Source organism: Anomaloglossus baeobatrachus, chromosome 9 (assembly GCF_048569485.1).
Source record: "Anomaloglossus baeobatrachus isolate aAnoBae1 chromosome 9, aAnoBae1.hap1, whole genome shotgun sequence".
In the NCBI taxonomy this organism is placed as follows: Eukaryota; Metazoa; Chordata; class Amphibia; order Anura; family Aromobatidae; genus Anomaloglossus; species Anomaloglossus baeobatrachus.
In genome coordinates, this window is record NC_134361.1 from 107,786,011 (window position 1) to 107,808,268 (window position 22,258).

At 50.9% G+C, this 22,258-nt stretch overlaps 1 protein-coding gene across 1 annotated transcript in view; it reads right to left on the minus strand.

Annotated features, from left to right (window-relative positions):
• The window catches only part of LOC142251274 (SWI/SNF-related matrix-associated actin-dependent regulator of chromatin subfamily A member 1), a 304,197-nt gene that overhangs the window by 245,923 nt on the left and 36,016 nt on the right, over positions 1-22,258 (minus strand). Inside the window, exons 4-5 of the mRNA XM_075323917.1 lie at positions 6,319-6,419; positions 2,571-2,671 (exon numbers count right to left, since the gene is read on the minus strand). Coding sequence (XP_075180032.1) covers positions 2,571-2,671; positions 6,319-6,419 — 202 coding nt within the window. The remainder of the gene's footprint in view (positions 1-2,570; positions 2,672-6,318; positions 6,420-22,258) is intronic.

Sequence of the window (22,258 nt, forward strand, 5' to 3'; positions counted from 1 at the left end):
AAGTGATTGCGAGATGGTACATTGTCCCCACCTCGTCTAGTACGTGGAGCTCCTCCACCTCAGATCAATGCTGGCGATGCGAGAGGGACAAGGGAACATATTTACATGTGTGGTGGACATGTCCGATTATCCAGACCTTCTGGTTGACAGCTTCACAGTTAATATTTGACCTCACAGGCAAAAAGGGGGTCCTGGACCCTAGACAAATGCTTCTGAACTTCCCAATGTGGCCTAAAGATAAAGCTACTTCGAAACTAGCGTCATTTGTGGGCTCAGCGTGTAAACTTCTTATTGCTCAATTGTGGCGCACAACGAAAATTCCCACTCTCACGCAGCTTTTGCTGACAATTGATCAATTATATCATGTTGAAGAACTCTCAGCCCTTTCTAGTCAAAATATGCTCTCTTTCCTCCAGGTATGGAACGCATGGCAGACCTATAAGTCTAAACTCCAATTTTTAGTAGTCACCTCTCAGAAGGCAACATAGTGTACTGCAAGCCGCCTTACCCTCCCACTAACGAGTTGAATGACGGCCTGCAGATCATTATGTCCACGGTTGGATCGGACCTATGACCAAAATCTCTTCCCTTCTTCCTATCTTTTCTACCCCCTCTCTCTCTATTCGTCTCCTGAAACTGCTAACTCGACTCTTTTATCTGAATTTCAAGTGAAATAACCTCGCTTACCTTTACTCAAGCTATCCCCCCTTTTTTCTAGTTCCTTTGTTACTCACGATTAGAAAATTGTTTCATATTAATCCAGGAACCAGGCTGATAACCTAGATCGATCTTCCCCATTGCCTGTTGGATAAGCTTATTGTTATCTGGCTAAGGCCAGATTTTGCACAGGCAATAAGAGTCATGGAGACATAAGGGAAGCCTTTGTAACAATCGTAATAATATTAGTTAAGACTGTGTTTTCTGTTGACTATGTATTCTCATTTTTTGCCTCAATAAACAAAACATTAAAACAAACAAAAGACATACCCCAAATTTAGAGGAAAATAGAAAAAAACAGTAATGTTAAAAAGGGGGTCCATGTTATAATCCTATATCTGTTTTATAATCCAGATATAGCTCACCGGGAAGAGGGGGGCACGGCGCCAGTGGAGCAGCGTTAAAAGGGGCAGGGTTGCAGCTGAAGTACGGTTGCGGCGGTGCATGAGGGCCTGGGGCTGGAAGAAGGGGGCACTGCGGCTGTGCAATGCGGACGCCTATTGATCTCCGGGCAGTGGACGTGATGGGCCTCAGGAATATGGCTGCAGAGGCAGTGCACACGCAGATTGAGATCTCGGAGAGCTGAGCTCTCAATCTGCATATGTGCCGCTTCCGACGCAATGGACTTCAGGAAAATGGCTGCAGTAGACATGCACATATTTAAATCTCGGCTTTTCAAGATCTCAAGCTGCGCGTGTGCTGCATCTGCAGCCATTCTCCTGAAGTCTATTGTGTCCAATGCCTGGAGATTAATGGTGCCTGCATAGCACCGCCGTGACACCTCCTCCTCCCAGCCCGGGCTCGCAGCATTGCCCAACTTGTGCTGCCGCCAACGTCCTTCAGCTGCTACCCTGCAGATTGTGTCATTATACACAGTGAAATGAGTACTCCATCAACATGGGCTGAAAACCCCCTCTCCTGAGAAGCAATTACTCCAAAAGAAATATAAAAAAGACAGATTAATGTTTGTAAATGCACACAGGAACACAGACCTTAATTTTTTGAGACATGTCTTGTGGTCTGAAGAAACCGAAATTGAATTGTTTAGCCATAATGACCATCATTACGTTTGGTGAAAAAAGGGAGAAGCTTTGGAGTCTAAGAATACCATCCCTACTGTGAAACACGGGGGTGGCAGCATCATGTTGTGGAATTGTTTTGTTGCAGGAGGGACTGGTGAACTTCACAAAATAGATAACATGATGAGGAAAGAAAATTATGTGTCAATACTGAAGCAGCCTCTCAAGACATCAGCCTGGAACTTAAAGTTTGGGTGGAAATGGGTCTTCCAAATGGACAATGACCCAAAGCATACTGTCAAACTGGTTACAAAGTGGCTTAGGCATAACAAAGTCAATGTTTTGTAGTGGCCATCACAAAGCCCTGATCTCAATTCTATTAAAATTTATGGGCAAAGCTAAAAAGGCCGGTGTGAGCAAGGTGACCTACAAACATGGCTCAGTTACTCCAGTTCTGCAATGGCACCAAATACTAATGAAATGTATGTAAACTTTTGACTTTGCAGAAAGTAATAAAAATGCCTTAATACATTCTCTCTCTCATTATTCTGGCATTTGGTGAATATAAATAACTTTGATTACTAATTGACCTAAACGGGAAAGGTTTATTCTGATTTCATGTCAGACAGTGAGAAAAACATGCAGATGTGTCTTTTTAGATAGTGGATGTAAACTTCTGGTTTCAACTGTAAATAGACAGATAGATATACAGACAGACAGACAGACAGACAGATAGATAGATAGATAGATAGATAGATAGATAGATAGACACATACAGAATTATGTCTCTAAATGTCTATTTTTGAGTTTATTGGACACGTAAATAGACTTTACCATTTCATCTGCCAGTATGCCATTAATACCATTTTCATACAAAGAGATCATCCAGTTGAGGCCTCGGACTTGATAATCTCGCAATTTTCCTGATTTCACATCTGCAGGACAAATATTTGAAAAGGAAATGTGCTGAAAACTTGCATAAGACAAAGACATAAAATCACAAATACAACTACAAGCGTTTTGCCTTACAAAATTCATCTTTGCAGGATAAATCTTACTAAGAGAACTGTCAACCCTCTTGTTCCATTGAGTTCCCCCAATAAACTGCTGCAATTTTCTTTCCAAACTGAATAAAGTATTGATCATCTGCTCTCTCAACCAACACAGAAGAATCCTGACAGTGTGCTGGGCACGCACTGCAAGGCTTCAGGAGTCTGCAGTCACATTAAGTCACTGCAGACTTTAAGCAGTAGACTGGACAACCCTTTTAACATTCTCATGGTAAGACACTTCCTAATTTACTTGTTTTTTCATTTTTACTGATTTTACTGATGGTAAAAACTGAAACGCTAATGTAAATTAGATGAGAACCACTGATGAGGCCTGTGTGTGATATCACGGCAGTAATTGTGTAGCAAGGCTTGGCATTAGGCTGTTGCTTTTCCTAATTTTGAAGCCTTGCCCGGGTATTAAAGTGCAGCCATTATTACAACAACAAATCTTATCACTACCCCTCCTTAGGGGCCTGTATATGTGCAGTAGATATAGCGCAGATGGACACAATGTGGGTCTTCTCCTGCTTTCTGTACTTTCTTTCCTAGTGGGGTGGCTTGTCTTATAATGTTGTGTGTTTAGCCAGTCTTACCTTGCCCTGCCCCCCATCATGCAGTCTCTCCTCCCCCCATCTTGTATTTGATGATGTTACATGTGTGATGTATACATGTGAGCAGCTCTAGCTGGATTCATAAAATGCTCATATAAAAGGGATTGTCCTCTTTAGAAAACTTTCTGCCATAAGCTAAGATAGCAGTAAAGAAAACCTGAGTATTCCTTATTATCCCTGGATCCAGTCTCCACCGCGGTCTGTTAATTGGCTGCAGGTGACCTCATGATCACAGTGCTGCAGCCAATCACTGAGCTCAGTGGCTAATGCCGTTTATATGGGCACAGCCACTGATCTCCATGATTGGCTGCAGCGCTGCCAATGTGGTGTGACATCAATGTTGCAGCCAAACAATATTGTGACGTAAAATTTCTAGGTTTAAGAGATCTATTGATGCAGCCTATATTATGAATTCTGGGGACAGATCTGCTGTGTTCTGGATACCAAACAAGTGGTCCATCAGGCTTCTAAGCACATGACACAGGAAAACACTATATCAGACATTATAGACTTGCTTGGGATGAAATTCTGATATGTATTCAATTCTGTTATCGAACATTCAGGCTTCATCCACAAATTCCTGTAAAACAGAGCGCTTTTCTGTGTCATCTGTGTTGCCTCCGTTCCTTACTCATCTCATTAAAGCTGAAGCACTAGACTACGCTTATACAGGGTGGTCCAAGAGTAGGTGGACAGTATGTGTAAGGCTGGGGCCACACGGGGATTACTGCGATCCCCTTGCATGACACTCTGGCAGTACAGCAGAGCCGAGTGTCATGCGAGTGTCCCTGCGACTGAGGTCCGACCGTGCGAGCAGACCTCAGCTGCGGGGGGCGGGCCAGCACTAAGGAGGGGCGGGCCGGCACTGCAGAGGGGCGGGAGGGATTTATCTCCTTCTCTCCTCCGTAGGCGGCTATTGCCATTCTCGCCCTGCACTCCCATTACACCGGTGTACTACGAGTGCCGTGCGAGTGCAGAGTCTCCCATTGCAGTGGCAGCATGCTACGATTGTTTTCTCGGTCTGATTAGGACTGAGAAAATAATCGCTCATGTGTGCTGACAAACAGGCTAATATTGGTCCAAGTGGAATGCGATTTGTTATCGCACTCCACTCGCACTGATTTTCATGCTGTGTGGCTTAGGCCTAATAGGGTTATCAAACAAGGTGTGAAGTGAAACTGACTTAGTTGCCCTTAGCAACCAATCAGATTCCACTTTTCATTCTTCACAGACTCTTTGGAAAATGAAAGGTGGAATCTGATTGGATGCTAAGGGCAACTGAGTCAGTTTCACTTAACACCATGCTTGATAACCCTATTACACATACTGTCCACCTACTTTTGGACCACCCTGTATATGGCCATTGGCTCCTAACAATGGATCAGTTTAAAACAAATTAAACAGCAATGGAAAAGTGAAGTAAAAAGTATATGTTCTGTTTTTCATGCTTATCTTATGGCTTTCCAGAGAATTTCATAACGGCCGAGTCTGATCCATAAAACGGAGGACAATAGGACCTGCTCTGAGAATCATGTGGGTATGAATCTATGAGACTCTATGGTTCAGTGTGCTGTCCGAGAAAAATCAGGCAACACACAGACGTTACAAAAAAAGATGTGAATGTAGCCTTAGGGCGGCTTTGCACACTACGACATCGCAGGTGCGATGTCGGTGGGGTCAAATCGAAAGTGACGCACATCCGGCGTCACTTGCGATGTCGTAGTGTGTAAATCCTAGATGATACGATGAACGAGCGCAAAAGCGTCGTTATCGTATCATCGCTGCAGCCTCCGACATTTCCATAATGCCGATGCAGCGACAGGTGCGATGTTGTTTCTCGCTCCTGCGGCAGCACACATCGCTGTGTATGAAGCCGCAGGAGCGAGGAACTTCACCTTACCTGCCGCCGGCTGCAATGAGAAGGACGGAGGTGGGCGGGATGTTTACATCCTGCTCATCTCCGCCCCTCCACTTCAATTGGCCGCCTGCCGTGTGACGTCGCTGTGACGCCGCACGACCCGGCCCCTTAGGAAGGAGGCGGGTCGCCGGCCAGAGGGACGTCGCACGGCAGGTATGTGCGTGTGAAACTGCCGTAGAGATAATAATCGCTACGGCAGCTTTCACTAGATATTGCACGTGCGACGGGGGCGGGACTATCGCTGCAGCATCGGTAACACATTGTTACCGATGTCGCCGCGTGCAAAGCCCACCTTAGTCCTATGTGGACAAAAGATTAGAAGAACAGCAGTGCAGCTTAATTTTAAGGTACCGTCACACTTAGCGACGCTCCAGCGAACCCACCAGCGATCTGACCTGGCAGGGATCGCTGGAGCATCGCTACATGGTTGCTGGTGAGCTGTCAAACAGGCAGATCTCCATAGCGATCAGAGATCAGCCCCCAGCGACCCGTGTAACGACGCTGTGCTTGGTAACCATAGTACACATCGGGTTACTAAGCAAAGCGCTTTGCTTATAGTTACCTGATGTGTAACTTGGCTACGTGTGAAGCGAGCAGGGAGCCGGCTTCTAGAAGCTGCGGACGCTGGTAACCAAGGTAAATATCGGGTAACCAAGCAAAGCCTTTGCTTGATTACCCGATGTGTACCTTGGTTGTCAGCGTCCGCAGAAGCCGGCTCCCTGCTCCCTGCACATTCAGATCGTTGCTCTCTCTCTGTCAAACACAGCAATGTGTGCTTCACAGCGGGAGAGCAACGACCACAAAATGGTCCAGGACATTCAGCAACGACCGGCGACCTCACAGCAGCTGCCCGGTCGTTGAAGGATGTCATACACAGCGACATCGCTAGCAACATCGCTGTTGCGTCACAAAAAACGTGACTCAGCAGCGATGTCGCTTACTGAGACGTGGCCTTTAGTATATGACAAGTAAATCATTTTGCACGAAAATTTACAACATACAAGAAGGTGACTCTTCAAATCGCACGCAGACATTGGAAGTTTTGCGGCTTTCAGACAATAACTCTTCATCTTCTTCTTGCTCTGTCCGTCGGTGTCGATTGCTTCAATTAGAAAACATAAAGGTATTTTCTGTATCAGTAATGGTGTCAATCAGTGTCCCCACATACAGTGCATATAACCAAACACTAATTTCTATCATCCTCAGAATACCAACACCAGAGCATCTTTTCCTACAACTTTGTGTTACACTGTTCTGCTGGTATTTTTCCTGGAAATGCATAAAAAAATAATAGGTAGGTGTGGATCACACAGCTTCATACTTTTTACAAAGGTGAAAGGAGCACACCTTCATGCAGAGGTATGATAATATCGCATGTAGGAATAACAGATTAGATCTGCCAAAAGCCACTACCAAGAACAAGATGCCACTGCTTTATAAGACCACAAGCTCTGTATTTTAACCAGTGTCAAAATATCCAAAAGGAGTGTACACACACACACACCCACACCCACACACACCCACACCCACACTCTGTATATACACATACACCATGCACACAATTTTTAAGCAAATATTTTGAGTATTTCATCATTTTTATGCAGATTTTCCCACTCCAAGATGAATAAATTTGAATACTTATTACATGAAGCAGATTAGGTGATGTGTATTTGTGTAAGGCCTGTTTAACACATCAGTGAAAAACACAGACATTTTTCACTAACGTGTTAAACACGCATATGTCCCTCCATGTGACGTGATTCACGGCACACGTGGGTTGTCCATGTGCAATCCGTGAGACGTTATCCGTGCTCCGTGATTACACATGGACATAAACTCACCTGCCCCCACTCCTGCTGTCCGTGGTGCTGAAGAGTCCCGCGGTGCAGCATCCGGCCGCCGCTTTCTGACCTCTGCAGCTACTTTCGGGTCAGCTGTGTCGTGCATAATGAATATGCACGACAGTAATGAGCCGGGCAGGAAGCTGCAGAGAGCAGAGGCAGAACACAGCGTCGCTGGAGAAGGTGAGTTAAGAAGGGAATTTTGTTGCTTACCGTAAATTCCTTTTCTTCTAGCTCTTATTGGGAGACCCAGACGATTGGGGTATAGCTACTGCCTCCGGAGGCCACACAAAGCACTACACTAAAAAGTGCAAGGCCCCTCCCCTTCTGGCTATACCCCCCCGTGGTATCACGGGTTCTCCAGTTTTAGTGCCAAAGCAAGAAGGAGGAAAGCCAATAACTGGTTTAAACAAATTAACTCCGAGTAACATCGGAGAACTGAAAAACCGTTCAACATGAACAACAGGTGTACCCGCAAACAACGAAAACATCCCGAAGGACAACAGGGCGGGTGCTGGGTCTCCCAATAAGAGCTAGAAGAAAAGGAATTTACGGTAAGTAACAAAATTCCCTTCTTCTTCAGCGCTCTATTGGGAGACCCAGACGATTGGGACGTCCAAAAGCTGTCCCTGGGTGGGTAAAGAAATACCTCATGTTAGGGCTGCAAAACAGCCCTCCCCTACGGGGGTGTCACTGCCGCCTGCAGGACTCTTCTACCTAAGCTGGCATCCGCCGAAGCATAGGTATGCACCTGATAATGCTTGGTGAAAGTGTGCAGACTGGACCAGGTAGCTGCCTGGTACACTTGTTGAGCCGAAGCCTGGTGTCGTAATGCCCAGGACGCACCCACGGCTCTGGTTGAGTGGGCTTTTAGCCCTGAAGGAACCGGAAGCCCCGCAGAACGGTAGGCCTCTAGAATTGGTTCTTTGATCCATCGAGCCAGGGTGGCTTTAGAAGCCTGCAACCCCTTGCGCGGACCAGCGACAAGGACAAAAAGTGCATCGGAACGGCGCATGGGCGCCGTGCGGGAAATGTAGAGTCTGAGTGCTCTCACCAGATCTAACAAACGTAAGTCCTTTTCATACCGGTGAACCGGATGAGGACAAAAGGAAGGCAAGGATATATCCTGATTAAGATGAAATGAGGATACGACCTTAGGGAGAAACTCCGGAATGGGGCGCAGCACTACCTTGTCCTGGTGGAACACCAGGAAGGGAGCCTTGGATGACAGAGCTGCCAGCTCAGATACTCGCCGAAGCGATGTGATCGCAACGAGAAACGCCACCTTCTGTGACAGGCGAGAAAGGAAACTTCCTTCAGAGGCTCGAAAGGCGGCTTCTGGAGAGCAACTAATACCCTGTTGAGATCCCATGGATCTAACGGCCGCTTGTACGGGGGTACGATATGACAGACCCCCTGTAGGAACGTGCGCACCTTAGAAAGACGTGCTAGACGCTTCTGAAAAAACACGGATAGTGCCGAGACTTCCCCCTTAAGGAAGCCGAGCGACAAGCCCTTTTCTAACCCCGATTGCAGGAAGGAAAGAAAAGTAGGCAATGCAAATGGCCAGGGAGACACTCCCTGAGCCGAGCACCAGGTTAAGAAAATCTTCCACGTTCTGTGGTAGATCTTAGCAGAGGTGGACTTCCTAGCCTGTTTCATGGTGGCAACGACCCCTTGGGATAATCCTGAAGACGCTAGGATCCAGGACTCAATGGCCACACAGTCAGGTTCAGGGCCGCAGAATTCCGATGGAAAAACGGCCCTTGGGACAGTAAGTCTGGCCAGCCTGGTAGCGACCACGGTCGGCCGACCGTGAGATGCCACAGATCCGGGTACCACGATCTCCTCGGCCAGTCTGGGGCGACGAGTATGACGCGGCTGCAATCGGATCTGATTTTTTGCGCAGTACTCTGGGCAAGAGTGCCAGAGGTGGAAACACATATGTGAGCCGGAACTGCGACCAATCTTGCACTAAGGCGTCTGCCGCCAGAGCTCTGTGATCGCGCGATCGTGCCATAAATGCCGGGACCTTGTTGTTGTGCCGAGACGCCATTAGGTCGACGTCCGGCACCCCCCAGCGGCGACAGATTTCCTGAAACACGTCCGGGTGAAGGGACCATTCCCCTGCGTCCATACCCTGGCGACTGAGGAAGTCTGCTTCCCAGTTTTCTACGCCCGGGATGTGAACTGCGGATATGGTGGATGCTGTGTCCTCCACCCACATGAGGATTCGCCGGACTTCCTGGAAGGCTTGCCGACTGCGCGTCCCTCCTTGGTGGTTGATGTATGCCACCGCTGTGGAGTTGTCCGACTGGATTCGGATCTGCTCTCTTTCTAGCCACTGCTGGAAAGCTAGTAGGGTAAGATACCCTGCCCCGATTTCCAGAACATTGATCTGAAGGGTGGACTCCTGCTGAGTCCACGTCCCCTGAGCCCTGTGGCGGAGACAAACTGCTCCCCACCCTGACAGACTCGTATCTGTCGTGACCACTGCCCAGGATGGGGGTAGGAAGGATCTTCAGTGTGACAATGAGGTGGGAATAAGCCACCATTGCAGAGAGTCCTTGGCCGTCTGGGAAAGGGAGACTTTCCTGTCCAGGGAGGTTGACTGCCCGTCCCATTGGCGGAGAATGTCCCCTTGCAGTTGGCGCAGATGAAACTGCGCAAAGGGAACTGCCTCCATGGCTGCCACCATCTTCCCTAGGAAGTGCCTGAGGCGCCTTAAGGGGTGCGACTGGCCTTGAAGAAGAGACTGCACCTCTGTTTGCAGTGAACGCTGCTTGTTCAGCGGAAGCTTCACTATCGCTGATAGAGTGTGAACTCCATGCCGAGATACGTTAGTGATTGAGTCGGTGACCGATTTGACCTTGCCAAATTGATGATCCACCCGAAAGTCTGGAGAGTCTCCAGCGTAACATTCAGGCTGCGTTGTCATGCCTCGAGGGAGGGTGCTTTGACGAGTAGATCGTCCAAGTAAGGGATCACCGGGTGTCCCTGAGAGTGCAAGACTGCTACCACTGCTGCCATGACCTTGGTGAACACCCGTGGGGCTGTCGCCAGACCGAATGGCAGAGCTACGAACTGAAGATGGTCGTCTCCTATCACAAAACGTAGAAAACGTTGGTGCTCCGTAGCAATTGGCACGTGGAGATAGGCATCTTTGATGTCTGTTGAGGCAAGGAAGTCTCCTCGAGACATTGAGGTAATGACGGATCGGAGGGATTCCATCCGGAACCGCCTGGCGTTCGCATGCTTATTGAGCAGTTTTAGGTCCAGAACAGGACGGAAGGAGCCGTCCTTTTTTTTTTTTTTTTTTTTTTTTTTTGGAGCCACAAAGAGATTGGAGTACAAACCCTCGCCCTCGTTCCTGAGGGGGGACAGGGATCACCACTCCTTCTGCTCTTAGAGCGTCCACCGCCTGCAGCAGGGCATCTGCTCGGTGGGGAGGTGGGGCCGTTCCGAAGAATGGAGTCGGAGGACGAGAACAGAACACTGTCCTGTGCACGTGAGCACAATGTCCGTCACCCACCGGTCTGTGACCTGTGGCAGCTAAATGTCGCCAAAGGCGGGGGAGTCTGCCATCAACCGCGGATGCGGAGAGAGAGAGAGAGCTGAGAGTCATGAGGAGACCGCCTTGGTAGCGGTTCCTCCGGCTGCCTTCCTTGGGCGTGATTGAGCCCGGCCGGAAACTGAGCCCGTCTGAGGTTTTGTAGCCCTTTTGCACGAGGACAATTGGGACCTGCCCGAGCTTGGGAAGGACCGAAACCTCGACTGTACTTTTAGGACAGCATTAATAGGGTAAGTCGCAGTGCAGACATTGCGGAGTTACGGACGCCTCTGCGGTACAGATGTACATGTGCTCAAGGCCAGCTGCGCAAGAACAGCTGAAAAGGTTAGGTTGCCTATACGGCTGTGAATGCCGGAGCAACCGACACGCCGATAGCCTCCTAGACAGATTTCAACCAGAGTCCATCTGTCTGTGAATGGCATCTTTAAGTGAAGCCCCATCTCCAGTGCAACTATGGCTCTAGACGCAAGCCTGGAGATTGGAGAATCCACCTTTGGACCCTGGGTCCAGCGCTTGACCACGTCAGGGGAAAAGGGATAACGTGTATCTTAAAAACGTTTGGAGAAGACGCTTATCTGGTAAGCGTGGTGTTTCTGGACTGCTTCTCTGAAGTCAGCGTGGCCAGAAAAATACTCAATATCCGTTTGAGATACTGAAAAGGGACTTCTCCTGCTGTGAAGCTGACTCCTCCACTGGGGGAGCTGAGGGAGAAAGATCCAACCTTCCATTGATGGACGCTATAGGATCATTCCGTATGGCGTTACCATCCGGTGTATCCGGATTGATAGCGATGTCAGGATCAAAGTCCTGGAGAGCTGCCTTATCATACAGAGAGTCCTCCTGGGACCCCCCCGTTCCAAATGAGGTTGGTCAGGAAGATTGCCCATGGCCTGTCTGGACTGCAAGTCTCTATCTTATGACAATATATCTGTCGAAACTGCAACTCCGTCCCTGTCCTTGGACAGGGATGACAGGTGGTTTCTTTGGCCACGACTAGTAGAGACCCCGGCAGACGAAGTGCTAGAGACCCCGGCAGACGAAGTGCTACAGGGGAGCATGCACACAATGGGACGGTGTCATGAACAGCATCCCATGTAGTAAAAACAGCACTGAAAATCTGTGTTGCTTTTTTTTTTTTTTTTTTTTTTTTTTGCCGCTGCCGACTAGCCATCTAGAAGTATATAGCCAAGATTGGTGACCGTACAGTGCAATGTATAGCATACAAGCATAAAGTACAAATGAACACTGCAGCACAAGCAATACAAGCAGCATAGAAGCCTGTGCCCTGGCACCTCTGCTCTTCTGCTGCTGTAGACTAGTCATCTAGGGGAATATAGCCCAGAAGAGTGACCATACAGTGCAATGTATAGCATACAAGCACAAGTACAAATGCACACTGCAGCCCATGCAATACAAGCAGCATAGAAAAAAACCTGTGCCCCAGCACCCTTGGTTTTCTGCTGCTGTAGTCTAGCCATTCCAGGAGAATATAGCTAAGACTAGCGACTGTACAGTGCAGTGTATAGCATACAAGCATAAACACAAATGAACACTTCAGTACGTGCAATACAAGCAGCCTAGAAAGCCTGTGCCTTAGCACACCTGCTTTCCTGCTGCTGATGTGTCGCTCTCCAAGCGGGCATATAGCGACCTATGCAGTTAAAATACACATGTACACACTGCAGTATATATTGGGGTCAGCACTATGTGTGCCGCTTACCGCCCGCCTATAAGCGGGTGTATGGTCGCCACCGTCCTGCCTGGTTGCCGAAAGTCCGAGCTCGGACTGCAGTAATGGCTGCCGGCGTCTTCCCCAGCTCGTGTGAGGAGGGGCGGGCCGTGGGCGTGCCCCAAGTCAGAGCGGGAATCCGGCGTCCGACAGTGTGCAGTGAGAGGGCTGGAGCATGTAAATAAGGCTCCAGCCCTCGGCGCTGCCGATTGCTCAGCATCTGTCCCCTTCCCTGAGTGACAGGGAGGGGGCGGGAACGAAGCGGCACTAGGCCGCAGAAGCCGGGGACTGGATTTATAAGCGCCGCCGCCGTAAAAGCGCGGTCGGCGCCCAGTCCCCGGCGAACTACAAGTCCCAGCCGCGCCGCCGCTCCCGGAGCGTCCGGCGCGGTAGTTCCCAATACACAAAGTCACTCAGCAAAGCTGCAGTGACTGTAACCCTTTACTGTCCCCGGCGCACTAGCACACCCAGCAAGTCTGGAGTGTGCTGTGCCTGTGTGTACGGGGACACAGAGTACCTGTAATGGTGCAGGGCCATGTCCCTGAACGGTACTCCAGCTCCGTATCCAGCAGGTTCAAATGGGTCTGTGGATGGAGCCCGGCGTCAGAGCTTTGAGGCCGGCAGGATCCCACTTCCTCAGAGCCCCCCAGGGGGATGTGGAAGGAAAGCAGCATGTGGGCTCCAGCCTCCGTACCAGCAATAGGTACCTCAACCTTACAACACCATCAACGGGTGAGAAGGGAGCATGCTGGGGGCCCTATATGGGCCCTCTTTTCTTCCATCCGAAATAGTCAGCAGCTACTGCTGACTAAAATCTGTGGAGCTATGCATGGATGTCTGACCTCCTTCGCACAAAGCTTGAAAACTGGAGAACCCGTGATACCACGGGGGGGTATAGCCAGAAGGGGAGGGGCCTTGCACTTTTTAGTGTAGTGCTTTGTGTGGCCTCCGGAGGCAGTAGCTATACCCCAATCGTCTGGGTCTCCCAATAGAGCGCTGAAGAAAAATGCTTTTTATTTTCAATGTCTGTGATTTGCTGGTACATATTTCACGGATCACACCATAGTGTGGTCCGTGGGACTTCAGTGATGCCAGAAAAAAACGGAAATGCCTGTGTGCAGCAATCTCTGTGTGCGGCAATCACGGACACGTGTGTATGCCGCACGGAGACACGGTTAGTGAAAAATCACTGATGTGCGCGCAGACCCATTGAATATAATGGGTCTGCTTATGTCAGTGATTCTGGTACGTATAAAAACTAACACGAGTACTAGAATTACTGACGTATGAAACAGGCCTAATGATGGAGGATATGGCCTAACGATACAACACTCTTTATCAAGGTAGGCAGGATTGTAAGGCAGCTTGTTTTCCTCAGGCAAAATGGGCCAAAAAAGAGATTTAACTAACTGTAAAAAAATCAAAAATTGTTACATGTTACTGAGGAAAGTAGAACTCTTGAAATTGCTAAGATATTGTGGTACTATCACAGAACCTCAAAAAAATTGTGACAAATAGTTGTCAACAGGGTCACAAAAAAGCATTGAGAAAAAAAGACGCCTATTAACTGCCAAAGATTTGAGAAGAATAAAACGTGAAGCGACCAGGACCCCATTATCACTGAATAGGATAACTGAAGTGAGCACTAATATTTATATATTATGAGTGCAAGCCAAAAAAATATATAATACATAAGGATAAGGCTGCACATCAAACTTTGCTAATAGTATAAAGCCTTAATCATATTGAAAAATATTGAAACATACAATGAAAAATGCCACTTGCTAACTTGAAAGTGTGAATAATGAAATGCATACCTGCCATGAATATTAGGAAAAATTAGATATTTAACAATCGCATTGATCAATGTAACTGAGCCCCAAAACTCATTAAGGTATATCTCTATACTGGGGTCCCTAGCTCTATGACCCTAACTCTGTGTATGTACACATATATATATACACTAGAAGGTGGCCCGATTCTACGCATCGGGTATTCTAGAATTTACGTATTGTGTAGTTAATATATGATTTTTGTTATATATATAGATGTTGTTGTGTGTAGTTAGCAAGTGTTTGTGTAGGGCGCTGTACATGTTCTGGGTGTTGTCTGGGTGTGGGGGGGTGAGAGCGGTGTTGTATGTGTGTTGCGTGTGTTGCGTTGTTTGTGGAGCGCTGTGTGTCTGTAGCGTTGTGTGTGTGGGTGTGTTGTGAGGTTTGTGTGGGTGTGGTGTGTTTTGGGGGGAGGTATGTTTTGTGCAATGTGTGGGTGTTGCGTGGTATGTGCGTATATTTATGTATGCCGCGGTGTTTGTGTGTTGGGTGTTGTGTGTGTGCAGCGTTGTCTGTGTGTGTGGGTGTCTGTGTAGGGCGGTGTTTGTGGTTCCCAGTGTGTGTGTGGTGTGTTGTGTGTGTGTGTGTGTGTTGGGGGGAGGTGTGCACCTCCCATCGTGCTCCATCCCCCATGCTGCGCACCCCCCATCGTGCTCCATCCGCCACACTGCGCACTCCCAAACGTGCTCCATCCACCATGCTGCGCACTCCCAAACGTGCTCCATCCGCCATGCTGCGCACTCCCAAACGTGCTCCATCCGCCATGCTGCGCACTCCCAAACATGCTCCATCCACCATGCTGCGCACTCCCAAACGTGGTCCATCCGCCATGCTGCGCAGTCCCAAACGTGCTCCATCCGCCATGCTGCGCACTCCCAAACGTGCTCCATCCCCCATGCTGCGCACTCCCCATCGTGCTCCATCCCCCATGCTGCACCAGCATCAGCCTCTCTGCCCCCAGCATCAGCCTCTCTCCTCCTAGCATCAGCCTCTCTCCTCCCAGCATCAGCCTCTCTGTCCCCAGCATCAGCCTCTCTCCTCCCAGCCTCAGCCTCTCTTCTCTCAGCCTCCCCCCTCCCAGCCTCCCTCCTCCCAGCCTCCCCCAGCATCAGCCTCTCTCCTCCCAGCCTCCCCCAGCATCAGCCTCCCCCAGCATCAGCCTCTCTCCTCCCAGCCTCCCCCAGCATCAGCCTCCCCCAGCATCAGCCTCTCTCCTCCCAGCCTCCTTCCTCCCAGCCTTCCCCAGGCTCAGCATCTCTCCTCCCAGCCTCCCTCTTCCCAGCCTTCCCCAGCATCAGCCTCCACCTCCCAGCCTCCCTCAGCATCAGCCTCCCCCAGCATTAGCCGCCATCCTTCCAGCCTCCCCCAGCATCAGCCTCTCTCCTTCCAGCCAACCCCAGCATCAGCCTCCCCCAGCATCAGCCTCTCTCCTCCCAGCCTCCCCCAGCATCAGCCTCCACCTCCAAGCCTCCCCCAGCATCAGCCTCCCCCAGCATCAGCCTCTCTCCTTCCAGCCTCCCCCAGCATCAGCCTCCCCCAGCATCAACCTCCGCCTCCCCCAGCATCAGCCTCTCTCCTCCCAGCCTCCCCCAGCATCAGCCTCTCTCCTCCCAGCCTCCTCCAGCATCAGCCTCTCTCCTCCCAGCCTCCCCTAGCATCAGCCTCCCCCTCCCAGCCTCCCCCAGCATCAGCCTCCCCCAGCATCAGCCTCTCTCCTTCCAGCCTCCCCCAGCATCAGCCTCTCTCCTTCCAGCCTCCCCCAGCATCAGCCTCTCTCCTCCCAGCCTCCCCCAACATCAGCCTCCCCCTCCCAGCATCAGCCTCCCCCAGCATCAGCCTCTCTCCTTCCAGCCTCCCCCAGCATCAGCCTCCCCCAGCATCAGCCTCTCTCATCCCAGCCACCGCCAGCATCAGCCTCTCTCCTCCCAGCCTCCCCCAGCATCAGCCTCCCCCAGCATCAGCCTCTCTCCTTCCAGCCTCCCCCAGCATCAGCCTCCCCCAGCATCAGCCTCCGCCTCCCAGCCTCCCCCAGCATCAGCCTCCGCCTCCCCCAGCATCAGCCTCTCGCCTCCCAGCCTCCCCCAGCATCAGCCTCTCTCCTCCCAGCCTCCTCCAGCATCAGCCTCTCTCCTCCCAGCCTCCCCTAGCATCAGCCTCCCCCTCCCAGCCTCCCCCAGCATCAGCCTCCCCCAGCATCAGCCTCTCTCCTTCCAGCCTCCCCCAGCATCAGCCTCCCCCAGCATCAGCCTCTCCCAGCATCAGCCTCCCCCTCCCAGCCTCCCCCAGCATCAGCCTCCCACAGCATCAGCCTCCCCCAGCATCAGCCTCTCTCCTTCCAGCCTCCCCCAGCATCAGCCTCCCCCAGGATCAGCCTCTCTCATCCCAGCCACCCCCAGCATCAGCCTCCCCCAGCATCAGCCTCTCTCTCCTCCCAGCCTCCCCCAGCATCAGCCTCTCTCCTTCCAGCCTCCCCCAGCATCAGCCTCCCCCAGGATCAGCCTCTCTCATCCCAGCCACCCCCAGCATCAGCCTCCCCCAGCATCAGCCTCTCTCTCCTCCCAGCCTCCCCCATCATCAGCCTCCCCCAGCATCAGCCTCTCTCCTCCCAGCCTCCCCCAGCATCAGCCTCCCCCAGCATCAGCCTCTCTCCTCCCAGCCTCCTTCCTCCCAGCCTTCCCCAGGCTCAGCATCTCTCCTCTCAGCCTCCCTCTTCCCAGCCTTCCCCAGCATCAGCCTCCACCTCCCAGCCTCCCTCAGCATCAGCCTCCCCCAGCATTAGCCGCCTTCCTTCCAGCCTCCCCCAGCATCAGCCTCTCTCCTTCCAGCCAACCCCAGCATCAGCCTCTCTCCTCCCAGCCTCCCCCAGCATCAGCCTCCCCCTCCAAGCCTCCCCCAGCATCAGCCTCCCCCAGCATCAGCCTCTCTCCTTCCAGCCTCCCCCAGCATCAGCCTCCCCCAGCATCAACCTCCGCCTCCCAGCCTCCCCCAGCATCAGCCTCTCTCCTCCCAGCCTCCCCCAGCATCAGCCTCTCTCCTCCCAGCCTCCTCCAGCATCAGCCTCTCTCCTCCCAGCCTCCCCCAGCATCAGCCTCCCCCTCCCAGCCTCCCCCAGCATCAGCCTCCCCCAGCATCAGCCTCTCTTCTTCCAGCCTCCCCCAGCATCAGCCTCTCTCCTTCCAGCCTCCCCCAGCATCAGCCTCTCTCCTCCCAGCCTCCCCCAACATCAGCCTCCCCCTCCCAGCCTCCCCCAGCATCAGCCTCCCCCAGCATCAGCCTCCCCCAGCATCAGCCTCTCTCATCCCAGCCACCCCCAGCATCAGCCTCCCCCAGCATCAGCCTCTCTCCTCCCAGCCTCCCCCAGCATCAGCCTCCCCCAGCATCAGCCTCTCTCCTTCCAGCCTCCCCCAGCATCAGCCTCCCCCAGCAGCAGCCTCTCTCCTTCCAGCCTCCCCCAGCATCAGCCTCCGCCTCCCAGCCTCCCCCAGCATCAGCCTCCGCCTCCCCCAGCATCAGCCTCTCGCCTCCCAGCCTCCCCCAGCATCAGCCTCTCTCCTCCCAGCCTCCTCCAGCATCAGCCTCTCTCCTCCCAGCCTCCCCTAGCATCAGCCTCCCCCTCCCAGCCTCCCCCAGCATCAGCCTCCCCCAGCATCAGCCTCTCTCCTTTCAGCCTCCCCCAGCATCAGCCTCCCCCAGCATCAGCCTCTCCCAGCATCAGCCTCCCCCTCCCAGCCTCCCCCAGCATCAGCCTCCCCCAGCATCAGCCTCTCTCCTTCCAGCCTCCCCCAGCATCAGCCTCCCCCAGGCTCAGCCTCTCTCATCCCAGCCACCCCCAGCATCAGCCTCCCCCAGCATCAGCCTCTCTCTCCTCCCAGCCTCCCCCAGCATCAGCCTCCCCCAGCATCAGCCTCTCTCCTTCCAGCCTCCCCCAGCATCAGCCACCCCCAGCATCAGCCACCCCCAGCATCAGCCTCCCCCAGCATCAGCCTCCCCCAGCATCAGCCTCCCCCAGCATCAGTCTACACCCTCCCAGCCTCCCCCAACATCAGCCTCCCCCTCCCAGCCTTCCCCAGGATCAGCCTCTCCTCCCAGCCTCCTCCAGCACGCCGTGCTCCCCTGCCAACACTCACAGATCCGATCGCATACTCACACACACCCACCCGATCGCATACACTCACACCCACCCGATCGCATACACTCACACACACCCGATCGCATACACTCACACACACATTGACGATATTGCACATACGCGCTCACTCACAACATCCGGAGATACCACATGCTTCTGGCCATGTGATCGTCCGGCAGGTCCTGGAAGCTCACAGCACAGTATCGCGGCCGAGAAGCAAGCGATATCTCCGGATGCTGTGAGTGTGTGGATGCGATCTGATGTGTGTGTGAGGTGTGAGTGAGAGTGAGTGTGATCTGATGTGCGTGTGTGTATATGTGTGTGTGTGTGTGTGTGTGTGTGTCTGTTATGTGTGTGCGTGTGGATGTTCCGCCGCTGCAGGACCTTGATGCGCTGGTAACTATGCTACCATGGTTACCAGCGCATCCCATCCCCCACTCGCACGGGAGCCCACACCAGCATACGGCGGCAAACCCCAGCAATGCGAGGGTTTGTGTCGGCTGGGTTGGCGGCGTATGCTGGTGTGGGCTCCCGGGGGTACAGTACTCACCTGGGAGTCGTGTCTCCGTGTCAGTTCGGGGGATGCGTGCGGGGGGGCGCGGCCAGAGCGAGCGTGCATTGTGTGAGGGGGGCGGGGCGTGGCCGAGTTGCCAATACAAGCAGGGTGCCGGGGCGAGAGGCCAATCCGTGTGGGGGGGCGGAGCCTGTGCGAGCGGCAGGCCAATCCGTGTGGGGGGGGAGCCAGGGCGAGCGACCAATCCGTGCGGGGGGGCGGGGCCATGGCGAGGCCAGCGGCCAATCCGCTTTGTGTCACCGTAAGGACACAATTTTGGAGCAAGACAGACAGACAGACAGAATAAGGCAATTATATATATAGATACACATATATATATATATATATATACATACACACATATATATATATATATACACACACACACATATATATATATACAGTCAGGGCCAGAAATATTTGGACAGTGACACAAGTTTTGTTATTTTAGCTGTTTACAAAAACATGTTCAGAAATACAATTATATATTTAATATGGGCTGAAAGTGCACACTCCCAGCTGCAATATGAGAGTTTTCACATCCAAATCGGAGAAAGGGTTTAGGAATCATAGCTCTGTAATGCATAGCCTCCTCTTTTTCAAGGGACCAAAAGTAATTGGACAAGGGACTCTAAGGGCTGCAATTAACTTTGAAGGCATCTCCCTCGTTAACCTGTAATCAATAAAGTAGTTAAAAGGTCTGGGGTTGATTACAGGTGTGTGGTTTTGCATTTGGAAGCTGTTGCTGTGACCAGACAACATGTGGTTTAAGGAACTCTCAATTGAGGTGAAGCAGAACATCCTGAGGCTGAAAAAAAAGAAAAAAATCCATCAGAGAGATAGCAGACATGCTTGGAGTAGCAAAATCAACAGTCGGGTACATTCTGAGAAAAAAGGAATTGACTGGTGAGCTTGGGAACTCAAAAAGGCCTGGGCGTCCACGGATGACAACAGTGGTGGATGATCGCCGCATACTTTCTTTGGTGAAGAAGAACCCGTTCACAACATCAACTGAAGTCCAGAACACTCTCAGTGAAGTAGGTGTATCTGTCTCTAAGTCAACAGTAAAGAGAAGACTCCATGAAAGTAAATACAAAGGGTTCACATCTAGATGCAAACCATTCATCAATTCCAAAAATAGACAGGCCAGAGTTAAATTTGCTGAAAAACACCTCATGAAGCCAGCTCAGTTCTGGAAAAGTATTCTATGGACAGATGAGACAAAGATCAACCTGTACCAGAATGATGGGAAGAAAAAAGTTTGGAGAAGAAAGGGAACGGCACATGATTCAAGGCACACCACATCCTCTGTGAAACATGGTGGAGGCAACGTGATGGCATGGGCATGCATGGCTTTCAATGGCACAGGGTCACTTGTGTTTATTGATGACATAACAGCAGACAAGAGTAGCCGGATGAATTCTGAAGTGTACCGGGATATACTTTCAGCCCAGATTCAGCCAAATGCCGCAAAGTTGATCGGACGGCGCTCATAGTACAGATGGACAATGACCCCAAGCATACAGCCAAAGCTACCCAGGATTTCATGAGTGCAAAAAAGTGGAACATTCTGCAATGGCCAAGTCAATCACCAGATCTTAACCCAATTGAGCATGCATTTCACTTGCTCAAATCCAGACTTAAGACGGAAAGACCCACAAACAAGCAAGACCTGAAGGCTTCGTCTGTAAAGGCCTGGCAAAGCATTAAGAAGGAGGAAACCCAGCGTTTGGTGATGTCCATGGGTTCCAGACTTAAGGCAGTGATTGCCTCCAAAGGATTTGCAACAAAATATTGAAAATAAAAATATTTTGTTTGGGTTTGGTTTATTTGTCCAATTACTTTTGACCTCCTAAAATGTGGAGTGTTTGTAAAGAAATGTGTACAATTCCTACAATTTCTATCAGATATTTTTGTTCAAACCTTCAAATTAAACGTTACAATCTGCACTTGAATTCTGTTGTAGAGGTTTCATTTCAAATCCAATGTGGTGGCATGCAGAGCCCAACTCGCGAAAATTGTGTCACTGTCCAAATATTTCTGGACCTAACTGTATACACACATATATATATATATATATATATATATATATATATACACACACACACACACACATTATATATATATATTAGTGCTCACTTCAGTTATCCCATTCAGTAATATGAAGTTTTATTCTGAATGTGAACACAGCTCCGCCCCTTTCGGCCATGTTTTTTTCCATCTCCTATATAAGCAAGTCCTTGGTTACCCCTCTCCACACACAGCAGTTTTGCAATGAGATGACAAACAGTTAGGGTCATCCTTACAATACTTTGATCTGCCCTGCTCAGGACCTGAATGCCGGCCAGTGTGTGACATCGGAGCCGTCATGCACCGCGGCTAGACAAGAAGGAGAACAAAGATGGCCAAAAGAGGCGGCGCCGGCACCGGAGACGCCCATAAGGCCCACAGCGCGACCGATAGGTAAGTATTATAAAGTGTTTTTTATGTTATACCCCCGGCCTGGGCTCTTATATGCAGCATGTTAGAATGCTGTATATAAGAGCCCGGTGGTGGTGGCCGCAGCTTATAGGCCGAAAAACTGGTGACAGGTTCCCTTTAAGAAACCGATAGAATAGAAACCACATGACTAATTGAAATGAAGGCCGGCTATATTTTTAGATATCAGAAGAAGGGAATTTTGTTACTTACCGTAAATTCCTTTTCTTCTAGCTCCAATTGGGAGACCCAGACGATTGGGGTGTATAGCTACTGCCTCCGGAGGCCACACAAAGTATTACACTAAAAAGTGTAAGGCCACTCCCCTTCTGCATATACACCCCCCGTGGGATCACGGGCTCCTCAGTTTTAGTGCAAAAGCAAGAAGGAGGAAAGCCAATAACTGGTTAAACAAATTCAATCCGAAGGAACATCGGAGAACTGAAACCATTCAACATGAACAACATGTGTACCCGAAAAAACCAAAAATCCCGAAGGAAACAGGGCGGGTGCTGGGTCTCCCAATTGGAGCTAGAAGAAAAGGAATTTACGGTAAGTAACAAAATTCCCTTCTTCTTCGGCGCTCCATTGGGAGACCCAGACGATTGGGACGTCCAAAAGCAGTCCCTGGGTGGGTAAATTAATACCTCAAGTTAGGGCCGTAAAACAGCCCTTCCCTACATGGAGGCAACCGCCGCCTGCAGGACTCTTCTACCTAGGCTGGCATCCGCCTAAGCGTAGGTATGCACCTGATAATGCTTGGTGAAAGTGTGCAGACTCGACCAGGTAGCTGCCTGGCACACCTGCT